General features: G+C 36.4%; 1 protein-coding gene across 1 annotated transcript in view; it reads right to left on the reverse strand.

Moving 5' to 3' along the window:
* ITGB8 (integrin subunit beta 8) overlaps nt 1–17,822 on the reverse strand; it is a 75,745-nt gene that overhangs the window by 22,802 nt on the left and 35,121 nt on the right. The window contains exons 3-6 of the mRNA XM_090287128.1: nt 15,218–15,389; nt 8,442–8,688; nt 7,036–7,201; nt 6,289–6,447 (exon numbers count right to left, since the gene is read on the reverse strand). Coding sequence (XP_090143254.1) covers nt 6,289–6,447; nt 7,036–7,201; nt 8,442–8,688; nt 15,218–15,389 — 744 coding nt within the window. The remainder of the gene's footprint in view (nt 1–6,288; nt 6,448–7,035; nt 7,202–8,441; nt 8,689–15,217; nt 15,390–17,822) is intronic.

Genomic DNA, 17,822 nt, shown 5'->3' on the forward strand with positions numbered 1-17,822 from the left:
GAGTTTGCAGCTCTTGCCCAACACAGTATCAGTTGTAATCATGATATCTTAGTTACTGAAGTGAGGGGCATGGACTAACAATTTTTGTAAGCTCTTCAATCAATAAGAGTGGTAATAAAAAGTGCTGTGCTTTCATATTAACTGAAACATATAATGTAATTGGAACATTCCATTCCATAAATACTTCCATCAGATTTTGTTTTCATTGTGTCACTTTGCAAACCGTTATTTTTTCTCATTTTCAGAGCCATTATCTCAATGAAAGCAGTGCTAGTCTAAGCCTGGCCCAGGTGACTCTGTGTGCAACGTCTGCCTTAAATCTAAAAGAAAAAAATAAGCTAAATACTCCTAGCACAAATCATTTTTCTGGCTGTTTTACTGCTACCATGAAAAGCATTCAAATTAGGTCAATAACTTTGAAGTTATTGATGTCGTTATTGCTCTCATGGCATTTACAATTTAAGACAGTTCACAGAGCAGCTGATAGCAGACACTGTTAGTTTTAAAAGCCGTAACACTATTTAAAACAAACAAACGAACGACTACACATGGACTCAAAACTTTTTAGGTGTATTCTGCCTGGGTGACATTTCCTTTACTTTCCTGACTTTGCATGTTTATAAAGCCCCAAAATGCCAACACTGTAAACTGATCTTATCTCTTTAATTTAAGAAGTTATATTTGTGTGCAATATTAAACAGAGAAAAAATAAAGTAAAAATCATGAAATAAGGTTAAAATTTTTATTATAAGCTTCAGTTTGCCAAATTAGAATTACTGTTATTATTATTCTGACACTAAATATATATTAATACATCTCTTTTTCCCCTTAAAATGATTGTTTTCATTTAGGTAGCTTCTCCACTTGACTTTAAATAACTGTTGTGCTGTTAAGCCTCAGTCTATGACAACAGGTAGCAGATTTGGGGTTATTCTATTTCGTCAGCTATAGGATTCGGTATTACACAAAATGAGGAACGCTGGATTAATTTGGGCTTAAGAAATATATCATTCTCAAGTGTTTAAAACATTTAGGAAGAATCTTCAGAGTTGAAAATGCTTAAAATGTTTTTTAAATGACTTCTAATATAGCTCCTTTCAGTGCAATCACTTGCATTCACTGGTTTTCTGAAGAGCAGCCATGCTGAGTTAGTGTTAAGATTGTGGCATATGCAGCAAGCTAGAGGTCTGAGAATCAGGTACCTTGGGAAATGTATTTATTCTCCCTCTCCACTTTATTTACTGTGAATGGGTAAGATGATGCCTATCATGCCGAGCTGACACGGAGACTTAATGAGCTAAGGCATGAGAAGGGTCTGGCAGATGCCCTAGCTCAGGGCCATGGCCATAAATGGAGGCAGCCAGCACAGCGTTGGGCTGAAGCACATCGGTGGGCTCTGGCTTCAAAGAGCGTAGGTGTGGGTCTTGACTCTGAGGTTTGTAGTAGTTCTGTGCCCTTGCATGAATTAACCTGACGCCTCTAGGTTTCAGTTTCCTCAACTAGAATGGTGGTGGGGAAGTTCGAATAAGAGAATATAAGCAATATGATCAGAATGGTGCCCAGCACAAAGTGAGTGCTCAGCAAATTAGTATGTTTATTAGTAAAATAAAAATGTCTGGAATGAAGAAGCCCAGAAGCAGAAAAAAGGAGATGTTTAACATTTTCTGAAGTTGAAGAGGCTATTTCTTGGTCACAGTGCAAAATAATGATCTCTTTACTAAAAGATTAAAATTGTATGTATCCTTAACGGAATGTTGTCTGATATCAGCAGATTTAGCAAAATGTCAGAAATAGCCCAATCAGAAAAATAAACCCACAAATAAATATAACAACTTTATGGAAATTTCTTTGTTTTTTTAACCCAGGTGGCTAAGTTATGGATTAAATTAGTAAAGTATCTTTTCAAGCTCTCTTTCTCATTTGCAGTCCTGGAAAAATTGAATATAATTCCAAGTAGTTGAGATACATGGCAAAAAGAAAGCTTTTTAACTGGCTTTTACTAGACATCGAGAGCATGTTACACAAAGTTGCACGAGAAGTCAGAAGCAGAACGTTGACATTTTTTACCCACAAGGAAGCAAAACTCTTGAAGAGTGCCTTACATGCCTTTTGCAATTCAGCTTTAGTCCTCTAAGGCGGTGATCAATTCAGCAGCTAGTCTATCCCAGTGAGGGGGAATAAACTCTGACACCAACAATAAGGAAATTCTGATGAGTTATGGGATAGGAGGGATGAAGAATCACTGACTATAAGGCACAGAAAAAAAGAAGACCGAGTAGGGAAAGAAACACCAGACCTAAGCGACTAAATACAATGAGAAAAGGATGGAACAATCTTGCCTGAATGTGTTTCGTCATCCAGGACTGAGAGTCAGAGCAACATTAAAAACTCCCATTAATAAGGGTTCACTGCATGACCTGTGTGCCTCTTCCAAATACTTGTTCCTGGCCCCCTTTTATTGTTACTGGAGACCCTGGTGTTAGTCTTGCCCTCCACCAAAGGGAGGGTGAATGACTGTGAGGGCTCTGTGTGAGGTTGGGACCTACCCTGGAGGTGGTGGGTGGGAAGACGGGGTGAATAAAATTCCAAACGTTTAGTATTAATAGCCCATCTTCTACACCATTAACAACTTTGATACTAACATCTACCATTTTCAAAAGAATATCATATTTTAAACTGCCATTATTATTGGCTAATTACAAAACTACATTACTAAAGTTTTTCATTCCAGCACTTGGGAGAAAAAAGCCATGGAAAGTGTAATTTATTTAATAGTATAACATCATTTGCCATATATAATACTGTAATAATGTATAAATATAAACTCTTTAAAATTATATCTTGTTTTATAATTTACGGAAGCCAAATTATCTGCTTTATTTCTTCCACAAGTTAGACTGCAACCAGAAAGAGCAAAAATTACAACAGAATTTCATTGCTCTATTTCTTCTACTTTCCCTTGAAACACTGTGGCAAGGTGGTTAAGAATATAGATTTTAGATTTTAATATTATAAGACTAAACTGGACTGATCCCCAGCTTTGTTACTTATTAACTTTTTATCTGTCTCTCCTTAGTCAGCTTAATTCTTCTACCATTAGTTCTGTGTTAATAGAAAAACATACCCTGGCTGGTTTGGCTCAGTGGATTGAGCGTCGGCCTGCGAGCTAAGTGTCGCTGGTTCGATCTTCCAGTCAGGGCACATCAGAGAAGGAAAACTCTGACTCCAAAAAACCTCCGCTGCCTTGCGGCATACCTCTTCAGGGGAAAGGCTAAGGGAGTAAACCCCGACAGAAAATCCGGAGCCGGAGTCCCTAAGGCGGTTTGACGTTGTAGTCAACACCGGCAACTCCTGCGGCGCACCTGAAGCCAAGCTGTATTGACTCCGTCTTTCCCTTGGACCCTTCAGCTGCGAAGAGAGGGGGGGTCTGCTGCATGGGCAACAGCAGACCCTCCATATCACCCTGCCCAGGCTCTGTAGCTTCAGCTTCACTGGAGAGGACACTCCAGCGTCATCGCAAGATGTCGATTCAACACGGGAGGAGACAGATACCGAGTCACTCCCGAGTCGGACTGCACAGCCATTCTCGGCGGTGCAGATAGACTCTTAAGAAGCTACACCATCGTCTCTCGAGACGGACGGCTGCCGCCGCCACCGACGACGACGAAATTTGATTCTGTGTGCAGTGTTTGCTACAGTGGTTTTGGTTAGTAAATACACAAAATGAGGTAGTTGTTATTGGAGTTCACATTGAAATAGCTCTGCGTACAAGCAGCAGAACTCTGGCCCAGGTAATTTAGACATAGAAAGTCTTTTATCAGTTATTTCCTTTTATGAATAAATCGATCAGAATCTTGGACTAAGAAACTCAGATGGCATTCAACATTATGGATATTGGCTGGCCGAGATAAATTCAGGAAGCAAAGTGTTTGATTGCTTGTCTTTTATCTTTTAAAATTTCTCTATAATGGCCAAATAGGAGAAGATGGAGGTCATTTTAAAATGAACAGTAAATATGAGTAGAGTCAGGTTCAGGGTAGCTTTGGATCTAAAGCAATGGCACATCGTGTATATATAAATACAGAGTCAAGGGGTCAATCAAAATGCTCCAACTTTTACTTTAGGGCAGTGCCCCTAGAAATGAAAGGAATGAGAACTCTTATGAAGAGGATCCCTTAAAACACAGACCTACCATGACATAAAAGTATTTTTCTAAGATATTAACACACACTACTCCTTGTTTTATTTTTTACTGAGTACACACCGGTGACACAGGGAATGTTCATTCTTTTAAGTCGGTGGAACAATGTTGAAGGAAGCAAATGAAGTTCATGAAAGCATATGCAGAGTCCTGAACTCGTAGGAGCCTGAATACTTTATAAAATTCTACAAGATTAAAATTTATTTCCCTAAGGTTATATGGCATGGCACATGTTGAAAATTATGAGAGCATTTCTTTGCCTTAAGAAATCCTTCCTAGATGAGCAACAGCACCCTCTAAAATACAATTGTGCTCAAACTTCAGAAGAGTAATGCAATGGCATTTGAGAATAATGTGACTATTATTTTCCTTAAAAAAGCTTCTCCTTGTCTCACAACAAAATAATTCCTCTTGTCTCCTCTTCCACTCCTCAGTAAATAAATTTAAACTCTACCTCAGATTAAAAGAGGTTAACTAGAAGGAAGGAAAGATAAGAAATGACTAAATTGAAGTGGATGGGCCTACCAAAGCGAAATGTGACTGAGTAGAAGAGAACTAACGAAGGGAAAGACACAGCTGGAATAACCCCCAGTCCTAGATTTCAAATGCAAACTCTAGTTAATTTTTAAAATCTTTAAAATCTGAGGCTGCCTTCAAGAGACTAAACTAACCAAGGATTGAACTTGTTTTATGTGATAGTACAATTGCCCCTCTAGACTTTCAATAAGTCTGGTAGGGTGTTCAGATGAACTAAGTTTAATCAATTTAAATTTTACTCATGGGAACCACACACAGTTCAGCATAACTTACATGCTTTTAACTTTACGGCTCCCAAACTGGGCATGAAGGGCCTTGGAGCACAGCAGTACACTCACCAAGGTGCCTTGAAATGTCTTAAATTTTCAAGGGAAATACAGAGATACCTGGCATGTCTCAGGTGCCTGGAGGTAGTTCACAGTTTTCAGATTACGTTTGGTTCTGTTTCTTTAGAGGACATCAAGTATTTACAAGGCTGACCATGATGCAAATCAGTGTGAAACAGAAAACGAGGCTGGTGATGGCCAATCTGATTCGAAGGCTTGGAAGTTCCCATTAGTAACTTACTAAGAATGACACAACTATATGTATATGTGGGTCATGCTGTGTATTATTTTTAAACTGGCTGCTAAGTTTTTAGGACATAAATAGTTAAGTTATTTGGACCTGACTACTTAATAAACAGAATTGTCAGGCTTTTTTTTTTTTTTTTTTGTTCTGTTTTGTTTTTGTTTTGGCCTAGGGGCGCCAGGGAAAAAATTCCTGAGATGCTAGATGAAGATCTGGGGAAGTTTGCAAGTTTCTGTTCTAACATTTGCATGAATGTATAAGTATGTGTCAATGTCAGAAATAAATGATGCTTTGTGCAGTAGATTTTCCACATGTAAAACAGATAATGCTGGGGAAGAGATGGAATTAGGAGAGTATGTGTAAATATATGATTCAGAGCTGAAACACCCTTAGGAAGCAATCCAGGTATTCACTAATTTCAAAAAATAAAGCCCTAAACATAGATAAGCTTCACAGGGAAGGAGTGAGGTACAGAATACTGAAAGCTGGACTTTTTTTGTTGTTTGTTTTTTTTCCTTGTCTCTACTTAGATTCTATCTGTATATTGTGAAGTTTCCTCAGGCCAAATACACTTTTCTTACCAATCCTTAGTATGTTTGTAGATACCAACCCTGCCTAACTAGTTTATATTAAGCAAAGATATATATGTATTTTATACAGACACACACACACACATTTCCCTTCTTCGGTCCTTCAGTTGCACAAAAAGTAAGCTCTTCTATCACTTTTGCTTTCATAAATTATATAGTGCTTTGTAGCATATCAGTAAGTCAGCTGCTAGGTGTCAAAATATTTTAGCTTTATATTTTATTGACTAGCATTTATAGATTTCATTACAGAACTCTCTCATGACTTATCCTGACTATGTATGATGCTCACTGAGGTAATTTCTTGGTACAAGAATAGCTTGAATTGCCCATTTAAACTTATACTTCAACCAAGAGTCATAACTACTAAGATGCAGCAGCGACATGAATTACCATGCTTGTTGATCTGACGTAGACGTTATTTTTCAGGTGGCAGTTTCCATCATTGGGCACCACTATGCCTGCCAATTTGCTGTCAAGAGCCAGATGAGAAGTCTGATCTGTCATCACCAGCAGCAGTCTTTTAGCTTCTTTCCTCCATCCAATATGACTCTTAAAATAAACATGTAATTAGACCTTGTACAATAACATAGATCTGTACTGTGGTCTTTATCCTAAGTAAACATTAAGTTCAAGTGCACCAACATTTAAGTCAGGCTAGAATGATGTGCAGAAATACAATGCTGTTTCATAAACAGAATTAACTTTTACTTGTATACTCTCTATTTTACCACTGCCATTTGACCACACTAGCTCTTGGCTAGAGATTTCTGGTGTTCCCCCAGGGGAAGAACAAGCCATGTTTGAGTGCAGAGCACCCAACATCATGTGAGTAGAACAACAGGCACTTTCTGGTTCTTCCTTGGGTGTTGGTGAGTGAAAAGAGCAGCCCTTTTGAAAAGCATTTTCCAAATGCATGTTATTCTTTCCCTTTTATCTTTTCCTATTTATAGCCCACTCCAAATTTAGCCTCTCTGTCCTGGACACATACCAAGATGAATAACATGGCTTGATGAATAAGAGGTAGAAGGTATTCTTCTATGCCGCTTTCACTCCATAAATCAAAAAACAAAATAAGAATCCTAAATTCTTGGGGAATTTTGCATTTGAGCAAACACTTGATGGTGTGAAACTTCTTACCTCACAGACAGCGGCCTGGAGCATAGCATCAAAACCTCCTTCGGGGGTATCTATGTTTCCAGAGATCTTCTGTCTGTGAACTGCTTTTTCAAACTCAGTGATGTTCTCCGTCAGAGACAGCACATGGATGTATCCATGGGGCGGCATACAGTCTAAATTGTAGTCACTGTACGGGTAAAGGAGAAATGCAAATTCTGTTTTGCTATGCTTCCTTCAAAGATCCAAAATGCTACTCACGGTAAAATTGTGTGGTTGGTTTGAGAAGGTAATACAGCTTTTGGTTTTTGTTTTATATTTTTGTCAAGGGAATTTTATTAGAGAAAATCCGTACTTTATAAAATCAGAGAAAAGTTCAATATTGGTGAATATGTCTTTGCAATTAGGAAATAGGAATATAGCAGTTTGGTGTTCAAAGAATAAAGAAGATTAAACATGTTTCTTATACAATATTGGATACAAAAGGGATTTTACTATGCTAACATGTAGTGTTAATTTTTAAGAAGAGATAAGAATTTATAGTGGTTCCCTGTTACATTTGACCACGGAATAGCTGAAAAACACTTTTTGGGAAATGTCTTTTAGGAATTTAGTTAAAATTATATGCTATTGTTAGATTGCTTTAAAATATTGTGCTATTGTAAGAAGCGATGCTTGGTATGTAATTATTGATGAACATTCAAAGTTCATTAAAATTGTTTTGAGAATTCCAAGATGTCCCACACAGCGAGAATCACTGCTAAGGTGCACCCACACAGGGAGAAGGCAGGAGTCTCAGTCCTGCCCCACTGCAGCGGCGCGGTAAATTAGAGTGTGTACTGCAAAGCGATCTGGGCCACTGATGGAAGTAGGAAAGAAGATGTTAAAATGAAATGCTTTATTAAAGAAGAACTAAACAGTTACATTTCTCTCTGAAAGTTCCACAGGTTTATTAGAATTTCGTGTGAGAAACTTGTATTTTTAAAGTCAGTTTTTTTGTTCCATAGCGGGGCATATGCTATTTAAAATTAGACTTCTGAAATGATAAGTGAAAGGGCTCTTTCTAGCGGGCAGATTCTCATCTTATGACCTACCCTCCATGTGCTAGCCGAACTTTCTGTGAAGCCACATCATGAGCAGCAAAATTATAAACAGTCACAACCCAGCAATGGGAAGCTAGATGCAGTACTGGCAACATATGTACTATATATGAGACAAACCTTAATTCAGCAAATTTGAAGCAATCAAAAAGCTAAAACAGAATTTTCAAAGAGGTATTTATATACCTGCTAGCCTAATTATTGGAAGTTTTCTCATTTAAAAAAACAAAACCATAAAATTTAGTAATTCTTTTATATAAAAACAAAGTGAGATTTTATAAGAAAACATTTTCATTTAGCATTATGAAATCCACCTCAAACAAAAGATACCTGCATTGATTATGAATCCTTTCTGGGTGGATGCTAATGTATGGTGAAACTGTTTTATCAACGTATGATCCAAATCCAAGGCGGAAGTCATGGGAGAAAAATGCCATTTTCTTAGATAAGTCATTTCCGACAGAATTTAATTTTTCAATATTATTGTGCATTGATGCCGAGACATCAACCAGATAATAAAGATCCACAGGATATTTCTTCAGAGGATGAATTTTCAGCATAAAATTAGCTTCAGCTCCTAGTTCAAAGAAAGACAAATATCATGTATTTATTTTACATATCTCAGGATAAGCTGGCAATAAATCAGTCGTGTTTCAGAGATAGAACAATTATCACAGATTTGTGTACAATGAATGAAATTTGGAATGCAGGAATAATTTTAAGGCAATTTGAAAACCATACAAATTTATGACTTTCCAACTTCTACAATGCATTTCTCACAATTTTATAAGGCAAATAGAAATAATACCAAGTAGACTACCTCAATATAAATGTAATAGGAAATGTATTTATTACCATGTGAATGTGTATTTCTAGTATTGAGAAAAGCACAGCAGAAGACAGCAAGCAGCATTCTGTCTCACGAGGGAGTAGGTGGCTGTGTTTGTTTGAAGTTGGCTTTCAGGTTTGACAAAAACCAGAAAGGTATCTTAAGAAAAATTGCCTCTTATTGGATGCAGGTATAAATTCATTCTTTTGGGTTAAGGCATATTTACATATGAGCTGTGAGAAGCACATTAAGCTATTCAAAATAATTAGTACCTCATCAAGAATTACCTGATAAGATTCTTCTCAACAGTTAGTTGTTGGAAGGAATGAAATAATGGTCTAAAGAATAGTGCCCAGCAGTGCCACACTGAGGACCTGGGCAGTAGAGGAGACAGCATTTGTCCAGCCCACAGTTCAAACGTATGTTGAAGAGGCATCACAATGGAAGGAACTACATGAGAAGAGTGTCCCCACAGGGAGAATTGTGGGAACCACCCAAGGACAACCCTTTAGACCTGGCAGTTCGGTATTTAACTTTTTAAAGGAGATGGTGAAAAGTTATCAATTTAAATACATGGTGAATTTTACTCTTGTAAGTAATAAAGCAGATGTTTTGTTAGTCATTATTTGCCCGTAGAGAATATTTTGAGTGGAAAGAATTTTTAATAAATACCAATTTGTATACTGCATACATTTTTGGTAGCCTGATCTACCTATTACAGGAATCCTCTAATCTATCAAATCATATTTTCAGTCTTAAGTAGCAATATTTTTTCAACTTATTTCACAGATCAGGTGTTTTTCAGCCAGATTAAAGAATTTATTCAAAATAGTACGTTTTTTTTTTTTTTTCTGATACATAATAATTATGGAAGAAGGGGGCTATTTACTCATCCCTAATTTGCCCTTATGTAGAGGGAACCCCTTTACTGTAAAACGCTAAATTTTTTGGCCCAAGAGTTTGGGAGGAGAAATTGGGCGTGTGTTGCCCGGCCCAGCCAACTCTCTCACTCCCACTTAGGAGACTGCCTCCAGAGAGGCTCTGCTTTTTGTGTATCTGGTGAAAAAGCCTGCCCTTCTGAAAGTATCTTGCAATCTGACAGGGCTGGATCAGTGAAAAACAGCAAGGTAGTGTAATTGGGGAGGGTGGTTCACGAGGAGGCGCGTGACCTTTAATATGTGGGTTAGTATCGAAAGTTTTTTTTTAACAACTTGTGTAAATGTGTTTTAATCATTGACTTGGGACATATGGTTGAAGGCCTCAGGCACTGGTCACGTGGTATTTTCATCTTGGTGGATCATTGCAGTTTATGGCGGCTCTGTCTAAAGATGAATGGCTGTGTGTTTTTATAGTCATTGCAAAATAAACCAGTTACGCATATTTTGCAGGTTGTTATATTGTTGGTTATCTCAGCCAACAGGCAGAGCCTGTGAAGCATCAGCAAAGCACAGTCCTTGGAGGCCTATGCTATTCAGGGAGCTCCAGCCAAATGCCAGCCACACAAGGGCCCTCAACACACACCAGCTGCTCAGAGCTGAGCAGGCAAATCCTGGTCTCACTCGACGTCAGTAATTATTGCCATTACTATTACTAGATTCTAAGAACATTAGGCTAAGAACTGTTTATTCATCTCTGAAGGTTCTGGGTTTGGTACATGCATAGCCACTCATAAATGCTTTTTTCACGAGACAATATTTGAAGCACATTTTTATTTTTTAAATATATTTTATTTATTTATTTTTAGAGAAAGGGGAAGGAAGGGAGAAAAAGAGGGAGAGAAACATCGATGTGCAGGAGATGCACTGCTCAGTCGCCTCTCACACGCCCCCAACTGGGGACCTGGCCCGCAACCCAGGCAGGTGCCCTGACTGGAAATCGAAGTGGTGACCTTCTGGTTCACAGGCCAGCACTCAATTCACTGAGCCACACCAGCAAGGGCTGAAGCACATTTTTATATAGCTTTTCAAAAGTCCACATGTTTATCATAGTAAGAAGCTAATATCTATGATTTCTTTCCCACAGTTTAGGGGGAACTTAAATAGTGTCTTTCTTTAAAGGAAAAGAGTATCATCTAGCCCCAAAATGTTTATGCTACCATGTATATTATTATCTCCAGGAAAGCTTCATCCTCATACCTTTTGAGACTCTAAAGGCTCATATCCTTGTTTTCTTCAATTAACTTCAAAGGGAAGAAGTGAGTCTGTTACACAGAATGAGAAAGAGGACTTGGAGGAAAGTTGAGACCTACTTAGAGTTATTGCCAGTATTGGTTTGAATAGCCCAAAGAATTAATTAAACGTTGTCAGAATTATTTTGAATCGCTCAGATAATCGTGTGGACATCTCTGAAGTACTGGCTGCAAAAAATATGACTGGACATTAAAATAAGATAATTTTAAAATGTTCTGAATTAGATGAAATTGAAAAACCATTGCAGAACGTGTAAAAGTGCAGCAGGAAAAAAAGAGCAGCCAATTACCATTAATTATACTTGGGCAGGGGAAGGAGACGTCTCAAGAATGAGACTGGTTTGAATAGAAAGGCACCGATTCCAGCACAGTTCTGATTTTTGTTGGGGGTAAAATGGGGTGTATGTGTAGGGGTGGGGGCAAGGAATGCATAATTTCTATATTTTTATGTTCTTTTTGAAAAAAATTGAATTTAAAAAGAATACCTGGAAAATCATTTATTTTAAACTAAGCTACACTAAAGAAAGGACTTTTTTTTCTTTTTAATATTGAAATGAATCAAATTTGAAATTTTTTTTAAATTAGTGAAGTATAGATTATACCAATCCTTATCATATACACTGTATTACTCTGAAGCAAAATTAAGAGAATTATCTTCTGTCTCCTATCTTCCTAACGTTTTCATTTCATTGTTCTTAGGGAACATCAACTAGGATCAGTAACCTATTTCCGTTATTACTTTTCTGTTAGAGTGGTAAGTAAAATAATAAAAAAAGTATAGTTTAAGAAGTGAAAAGTAAAAGAAAATGTCACTTTCAAATCTCATTTTTAATATTTATTATTAGATACATATTTTTATATAGTCCTGCTAACATTCTTTAAAAAATTTAGTCAGTATATGATGTAAAATTTAAAAAATTCTTAATAGATGCTACATTGAAAGTCATTAATTTTTATCTTAAAAGAGTAAAGTGATTATCTATAAATAAATCAAAGAAATAAAATCAACTAGGGGATAAATACATTTTACGCTTAGGTATGCATCATATCAAACCCTCAAGCCTTATATGTATCACAGTGGAAAAGACTTTTATTGTACATTATGAGGAGTGATGTTTCTCTGTATCTGGAGTTGGTACAATAAGCTTTTTAAATTATTTCCAAAGCTGGCATGTCTTTGATGTCACAGTGAATTGTTTAGATGAACTAAATAGATCCAATTTAATGACTATTTGCTATAAATGCATTTTAGAAAATATAGCTTTGTCATAGCTATGTTGGAAAGACCTACACACATTAGTTACACTAATTTGCATATATAAATTCAAATAGTAGTAGGAAATTGATAAAAATCAAGTCCCATAATGATTGAGATAGACATTAAAGCATTTCTCTTTTCACTCTCCTACTACGTGTGATCTCATCCACAGCGCCTTCACTTCCCATCATGCTGACGTCGCCCGTGTCTGTCTCCAGCCTGTATCTCTTCCCTGGACTTCAGCCTCATACAAATAAGTCACTGCCTCAGCCACAGTAGTCTCCGTTTGTACTCACTGTCATCCCCTCACAGAGGGCAGCCTTCCCCCTCTCACCGAGCTGCTTGAGCCAGAACCCATGTGTGCCCGTGCGCGCTCACGCCCGTCATCAGTCACCAGCCCCTGAGGATGCTACCTCCCCGTTCTCTCTCAAGTCTGTCCATTTTCCTCCTGCCTCATTACCATTACTGTCATTACTAACATTATCATCACTGCCATTGTGGAAACAGCACTGAAACAATTTTCCAGCTTTTTAACTGTTGATTTATAGTCATGGGAGGACTCAACTACCATTATATCTGCAAAAAGGAACAAGTTAAATTCATTTAAGTGTATAAATTTAAATGTAACAAACCTATAAAAATGCACCTTGTATCAATAATTTCAAATCTTCAAATATTTTTTGAAAAGACATTTTTAAAGGATATAGTTATTAGATAAAAATAACATGCTAGCTTCATGTGTCCTTAACTTCTTATAGCTTAGATTTTTTAGGGCTTCCCCTCTTGTTGAGTCAATTTTTTAATCATATATTTTTCTATAAAATTATCTATATCATCAAGATTTATACATTTTGCCATAGATTTTAGTGTTTAATATTTTCTTGAGGTTCCCCCCCCCCATTATTTGTTTCTCTGGTTATAGCCTGTATAATTAGTTTATTTACTTTTTGTCATCTTTTCTTAATTAGATTAGCCAACAATTTATTTATTTGATTGGGCTTTACAAAGAACCAACTCTTGGATTTATACATTAATTTTAATTTTTTATTTCTATTTTATTAATTTTGTTTTATTCTTAACTTATTAATTCCTTCTTGTTTCTCTTATGGTAATTTCTTTTTTGTTCCTGTATTTTTTATTTGAATACTTAATTTTTTGTTCATTCTTCTTTAATTAAAGTATTTAAAGTTTGAATTTTCCTCAGAGCAACCTCAGCCACATCCCATATATTTCGATGTGTGTTGATATCATTATTGTTATTATTAAATAGTCTATGATTACAATTGTAATTTATTCTTGGAGATAGAATTTATTTAGGAGAAACTTTTCTTAGTGTCTTTGTTATTTAATATTTGTTCATCCTCTTGTATCAATGTCAAATTTTATTGCACAGTGCTCAGAGATATTGGCCTATAAAAAGTTTTACTTTTTGGAATTCAGTTTTCTTGTCTAAAATATGACTAATTTCTGAAAATATTTTATGGCCTTTGAAACTACTCATATATATCAAGTGCTATTGACCTAATTGTGTCACCCCTATTTGTATGTCGAAGACTTAACCTACAATGTGATGGTGTTTGAAGATAGCGCCTTTGGGTTTAGATGAGGTCAGGAGGGTAGGGCTCTTGTGATGGGATTAGTGCCCTTATAAGAAGAGACCCCAAAGAGTTCTTCCTCTGTTTCTCTCTTTCCCTATCACTCTCTCTTCCTCACTCACCTAGCCCCTTGAACTTGAACTTAGCCTCCAGCACTGTGAGAAAATAAATTTCTTGGTTAAGCCACATTGTGTATGGCATTTTGTTATGGAAACAACAGAAGGTGGCAAGCATCACAATCTTACTTTAATTTTTTGTGTATCCCTTTTCAAATGTTGCTCGTATATGTCCATACCGTGCAGTATAATTGTTTTATATGGTGAAGAGCACAGTTTTAATTGGAAGCTGAGAATATGCTTAGGGCCAAAAAAGAAATGGACTTTATTTATCTGGTAATCCAGGAACATGGAAGAAATAGTTCAGCTTTAGAATAGGGAGGTTATATGTCAATAATGGTTATTTAAAAATTTAATAACAGGACAAGATCAACCCAGAATGAAATAGTGAAGGCTTGAAGGCAATTGCATATTGGTTAGAACTAAGTGCATTTAATTGAGTGATGCATCCCTGTGTACCTGAACTTATCTTGCCACATGAGGTTGTACACTGGGATTCTCTAGGGCTGGAGGAAAATTAATAGTTTCTAATGACTTACTACATATGCCAAAATCTGGAATACAATGTGCTGGAAGGTCAAGTACAAGAGAATTATAGGAGAAAAAGTATGTATTAATCTCGGGGGCCAGGATAATGCTGCTCAAGCTAACTATGCCACTTATGAATTGTAGTTTTGTGTCTAAAAGTTTATCACAAAGGCTCTAAGGACTTAGCTTAATTCATATCTCTTACTAATTAATTATTACATTAATGAATTCAGTAAGTGCTTACGGAATGCTTACTATATGCCAACACTGCTAGACATTGGAGAAACAGAGTGGAATAAAATACGCTGTCTTTCTTCCAGAGCTCACAGTAGAGCAGGAACACAATTACACTACAATGTGATCAGGTCTGGAAACCCATTATTATGATATAGTGCAGTCAGGTTTGCAGAGGCCACACAGCTGGCTAACTGTAGGCACAGTAAATACTAGAATTCTGATTTCTTGATTCTGAGCCTACTGTGATTTTCAATACAACAATATTGCCTGCCACAAAAGAGTAAATAGGAGCAAATAAAACTAAATGTAATTTCAAATTAAGAATCATCATAGATTTATTTGGAAATCACCAAACCTGGACGCAGCTGGACCAATACTTCTCCTGGTGTCACCTGGGTATTAATTTCATTTTCACTTGGTATTACATGCACAGATGGGTATTCTATTGAATCAATCGAGCATCCTTTGCTTATTAAATTGGAAACAATATCACAACGTTCACTCCTTGATCCACCTGAAATGAAATCCTGTTTAAAAGAAGGAAAATCACTGACATTTTTAGGCATATCATCTCAATTATAACCAAAGAAAATCACATTAGAAATATTGCAAAGAAACCATCTAGATTGCACAAATTATGCAACTATTCAAAACAGCTGCATGTTTCCAATAAGAGTACTGGCAAATTTGTCTCAAGTAAAGCTGTAATTTCTAAATCTTATTTAAAAAGGAGAAAATGCATATTAAAGAGATTTAAACCAAGTATTTTAAATATTGTTAACTGATCACTGTAAAATTATGCCAACTTAATTCCTTCAAAATATTTTACTTTGGAAAGACTGCTCCAAAAGAAAACTTATCCATAATAGACCCTTCACTGGTTCCAAATGTAAGCCTCAGTTCTCAAAGAACTCAACTGGTATGTTTATTGTATACTATTATGTTTGGAATGCAAGAGCAAGTCTTCAAAAGTCACATGCCTAATTAGGTACAGAAAATTCGTAAGAGAATGAATTGGAAATCTACATTTCTTAGACTGTGAAATCTGCCAACTTCTTATATACACAAGAGTAATTCAATAAACCAAGGATGATCGATGCTCATAATGAGGCAGGGAGATGAGACAGCAGCTCAAATTCTCCTGATTCTGCAACTGAATTTAGAACTTTCATTATCGTTCGGCATTGACTAGTTGATGTTTATCCAATAAACTTGGAATTAATAGAACAACTTTAAAATTTAGTTTATCTTAACTGAGGAAAAAAACGGATACTTTTATTCTTCATGTAACCATTCAGGTTTTTTCCTAAGAACAGGATATATACTGAAAAGTATAGAAATATACCTTATTATAGATAACGTTGGCCTGAATTATTTGTGATATTTGCTTAAACATTAGCTAGTTGTTTGCTCAATGATCTTCCCGGCAGTGGCTATTTTGATCTGGCATTCAGTCATTCCTCTCTTAGTTCAGCTGATTCAGAGAACTGGATTAACAGTCAAGTAATCATTCAATCAAAGAATGTTGATTAAATACTTACTCAGAGACAGAAGTTTGTTAAGTGCTGAGGATACAGAATGGAACAAGAAAAAGTGAGTGTCTGTCATCAAAGTCAACAGACCATCAGTGAATTCTGCCATTAAGAAGGTAAATGTAATTATCAGCATTAAAGTTAGGGGGAGGACAGATTGTCATAAGGTTGTGGAGATTACCAAGTTTAATATTAGCTGAATATGACATCACTAATTATGAACAGGGACATCCCTGGCAGTGCAGAGTGATTAGGTGGGATGGTGGTAGGCAATATAAAAACATTCATACAAGGATTTTAATTTAATTCTCATCTCAATTTAGAACAAGGGCTGGAAAATTAGGAACAGAGGAACAAATACAAGTCATAGCCGGTTTTTTGTATGGCTTTAGTAATAAAAAATGTTCTTTTAAAAATTTTAAAATGCTGTGAAAACAATTTAAAAAAAAATAAAGAGCAGGCAACAGAGACGGTGTATAGCCCACAAAACAAAAAATTTTACTATGTGACCCTTTGCAGTACTGACGCCTAGAGTGTGGAGTACACCTGTAATAGAACTATAATTAAAAGACAATAAAGAGTATTTCCTTTTCAGTCAAGATTTTCAGGTGTCATTTGATAAATGACTCCATGGAAAGAGAAAAATTCAATTTGCTTTGCTGTTGACCATACACCTAGATTTTAGCCTGAACTTAAAAAAGTTCAGACCTTAATTTCATGTATCCAAATTTATCCTACATATTGATAAAACTTGGAGGAACTGAATATGAGATTTGGTTTATAAACAACTTGGAGTTCCTGAGAGAAAGGTGGCATATACTTCCATCACCTGTGTAACTTTCCCTCAGAAAGCCTCAGGCTAGATGGGTGTGGGAGGGTCCCACCTATCCCAGAGCCGGGGGAGCCTGGGAGCCTGGGAGCCTGGGGAATATGTGCTCGGTCATGCCTCACATGATAGGACATAGACCAAGGGACACATATGTTTTACAGATGTAAAAACCCCAAGCCTTCAAATCAGCAAAGTACAAATAACTGATTTTTCTTTTCAGCCAGGGATTTTACTAATACATACAGAATGGAAAAGAAGGGAGTATGGTTAATTCATTGCAACTACACATCAAGCTATATGCCATGTGACCTTCAAATGTCAAATCAGTTTGCTGAAATAAGCCAAATAATCTCTATTATTGTGCAATATCTCAATCAGCATGGCTGTTTTTACTCCAGTGTAAAAACAATGTTGTGCACATGAAACTGATATAATATTATATGCCAACTACACTTTTAAAAATATTTTTAAGAATGTGAAAACGAGATGGAATGTTGTTTGCATTTTCAAATAGGATGGCCAGGTGAAATTAGAACAAAACTGGAAAGCATCAGAGAGTGGACTACAGGCATTTCTGGAAAGAAAAAAATACACGAAGA

This window comes from Furipterus horrens, unplaced genomic scaffold (assembly GCF_987537825.1).
Source record: "Furipterus horrens unplaced genomic scaffold, mFurHor1.1.pri manual_scaffold_9, whole genome shotgun sequence".
NCBI lineage: Eukaryota > Metazoa > Chordata > Mammalia > Chiroptera > Furipteridae > Furipterus > Furipterus horrens.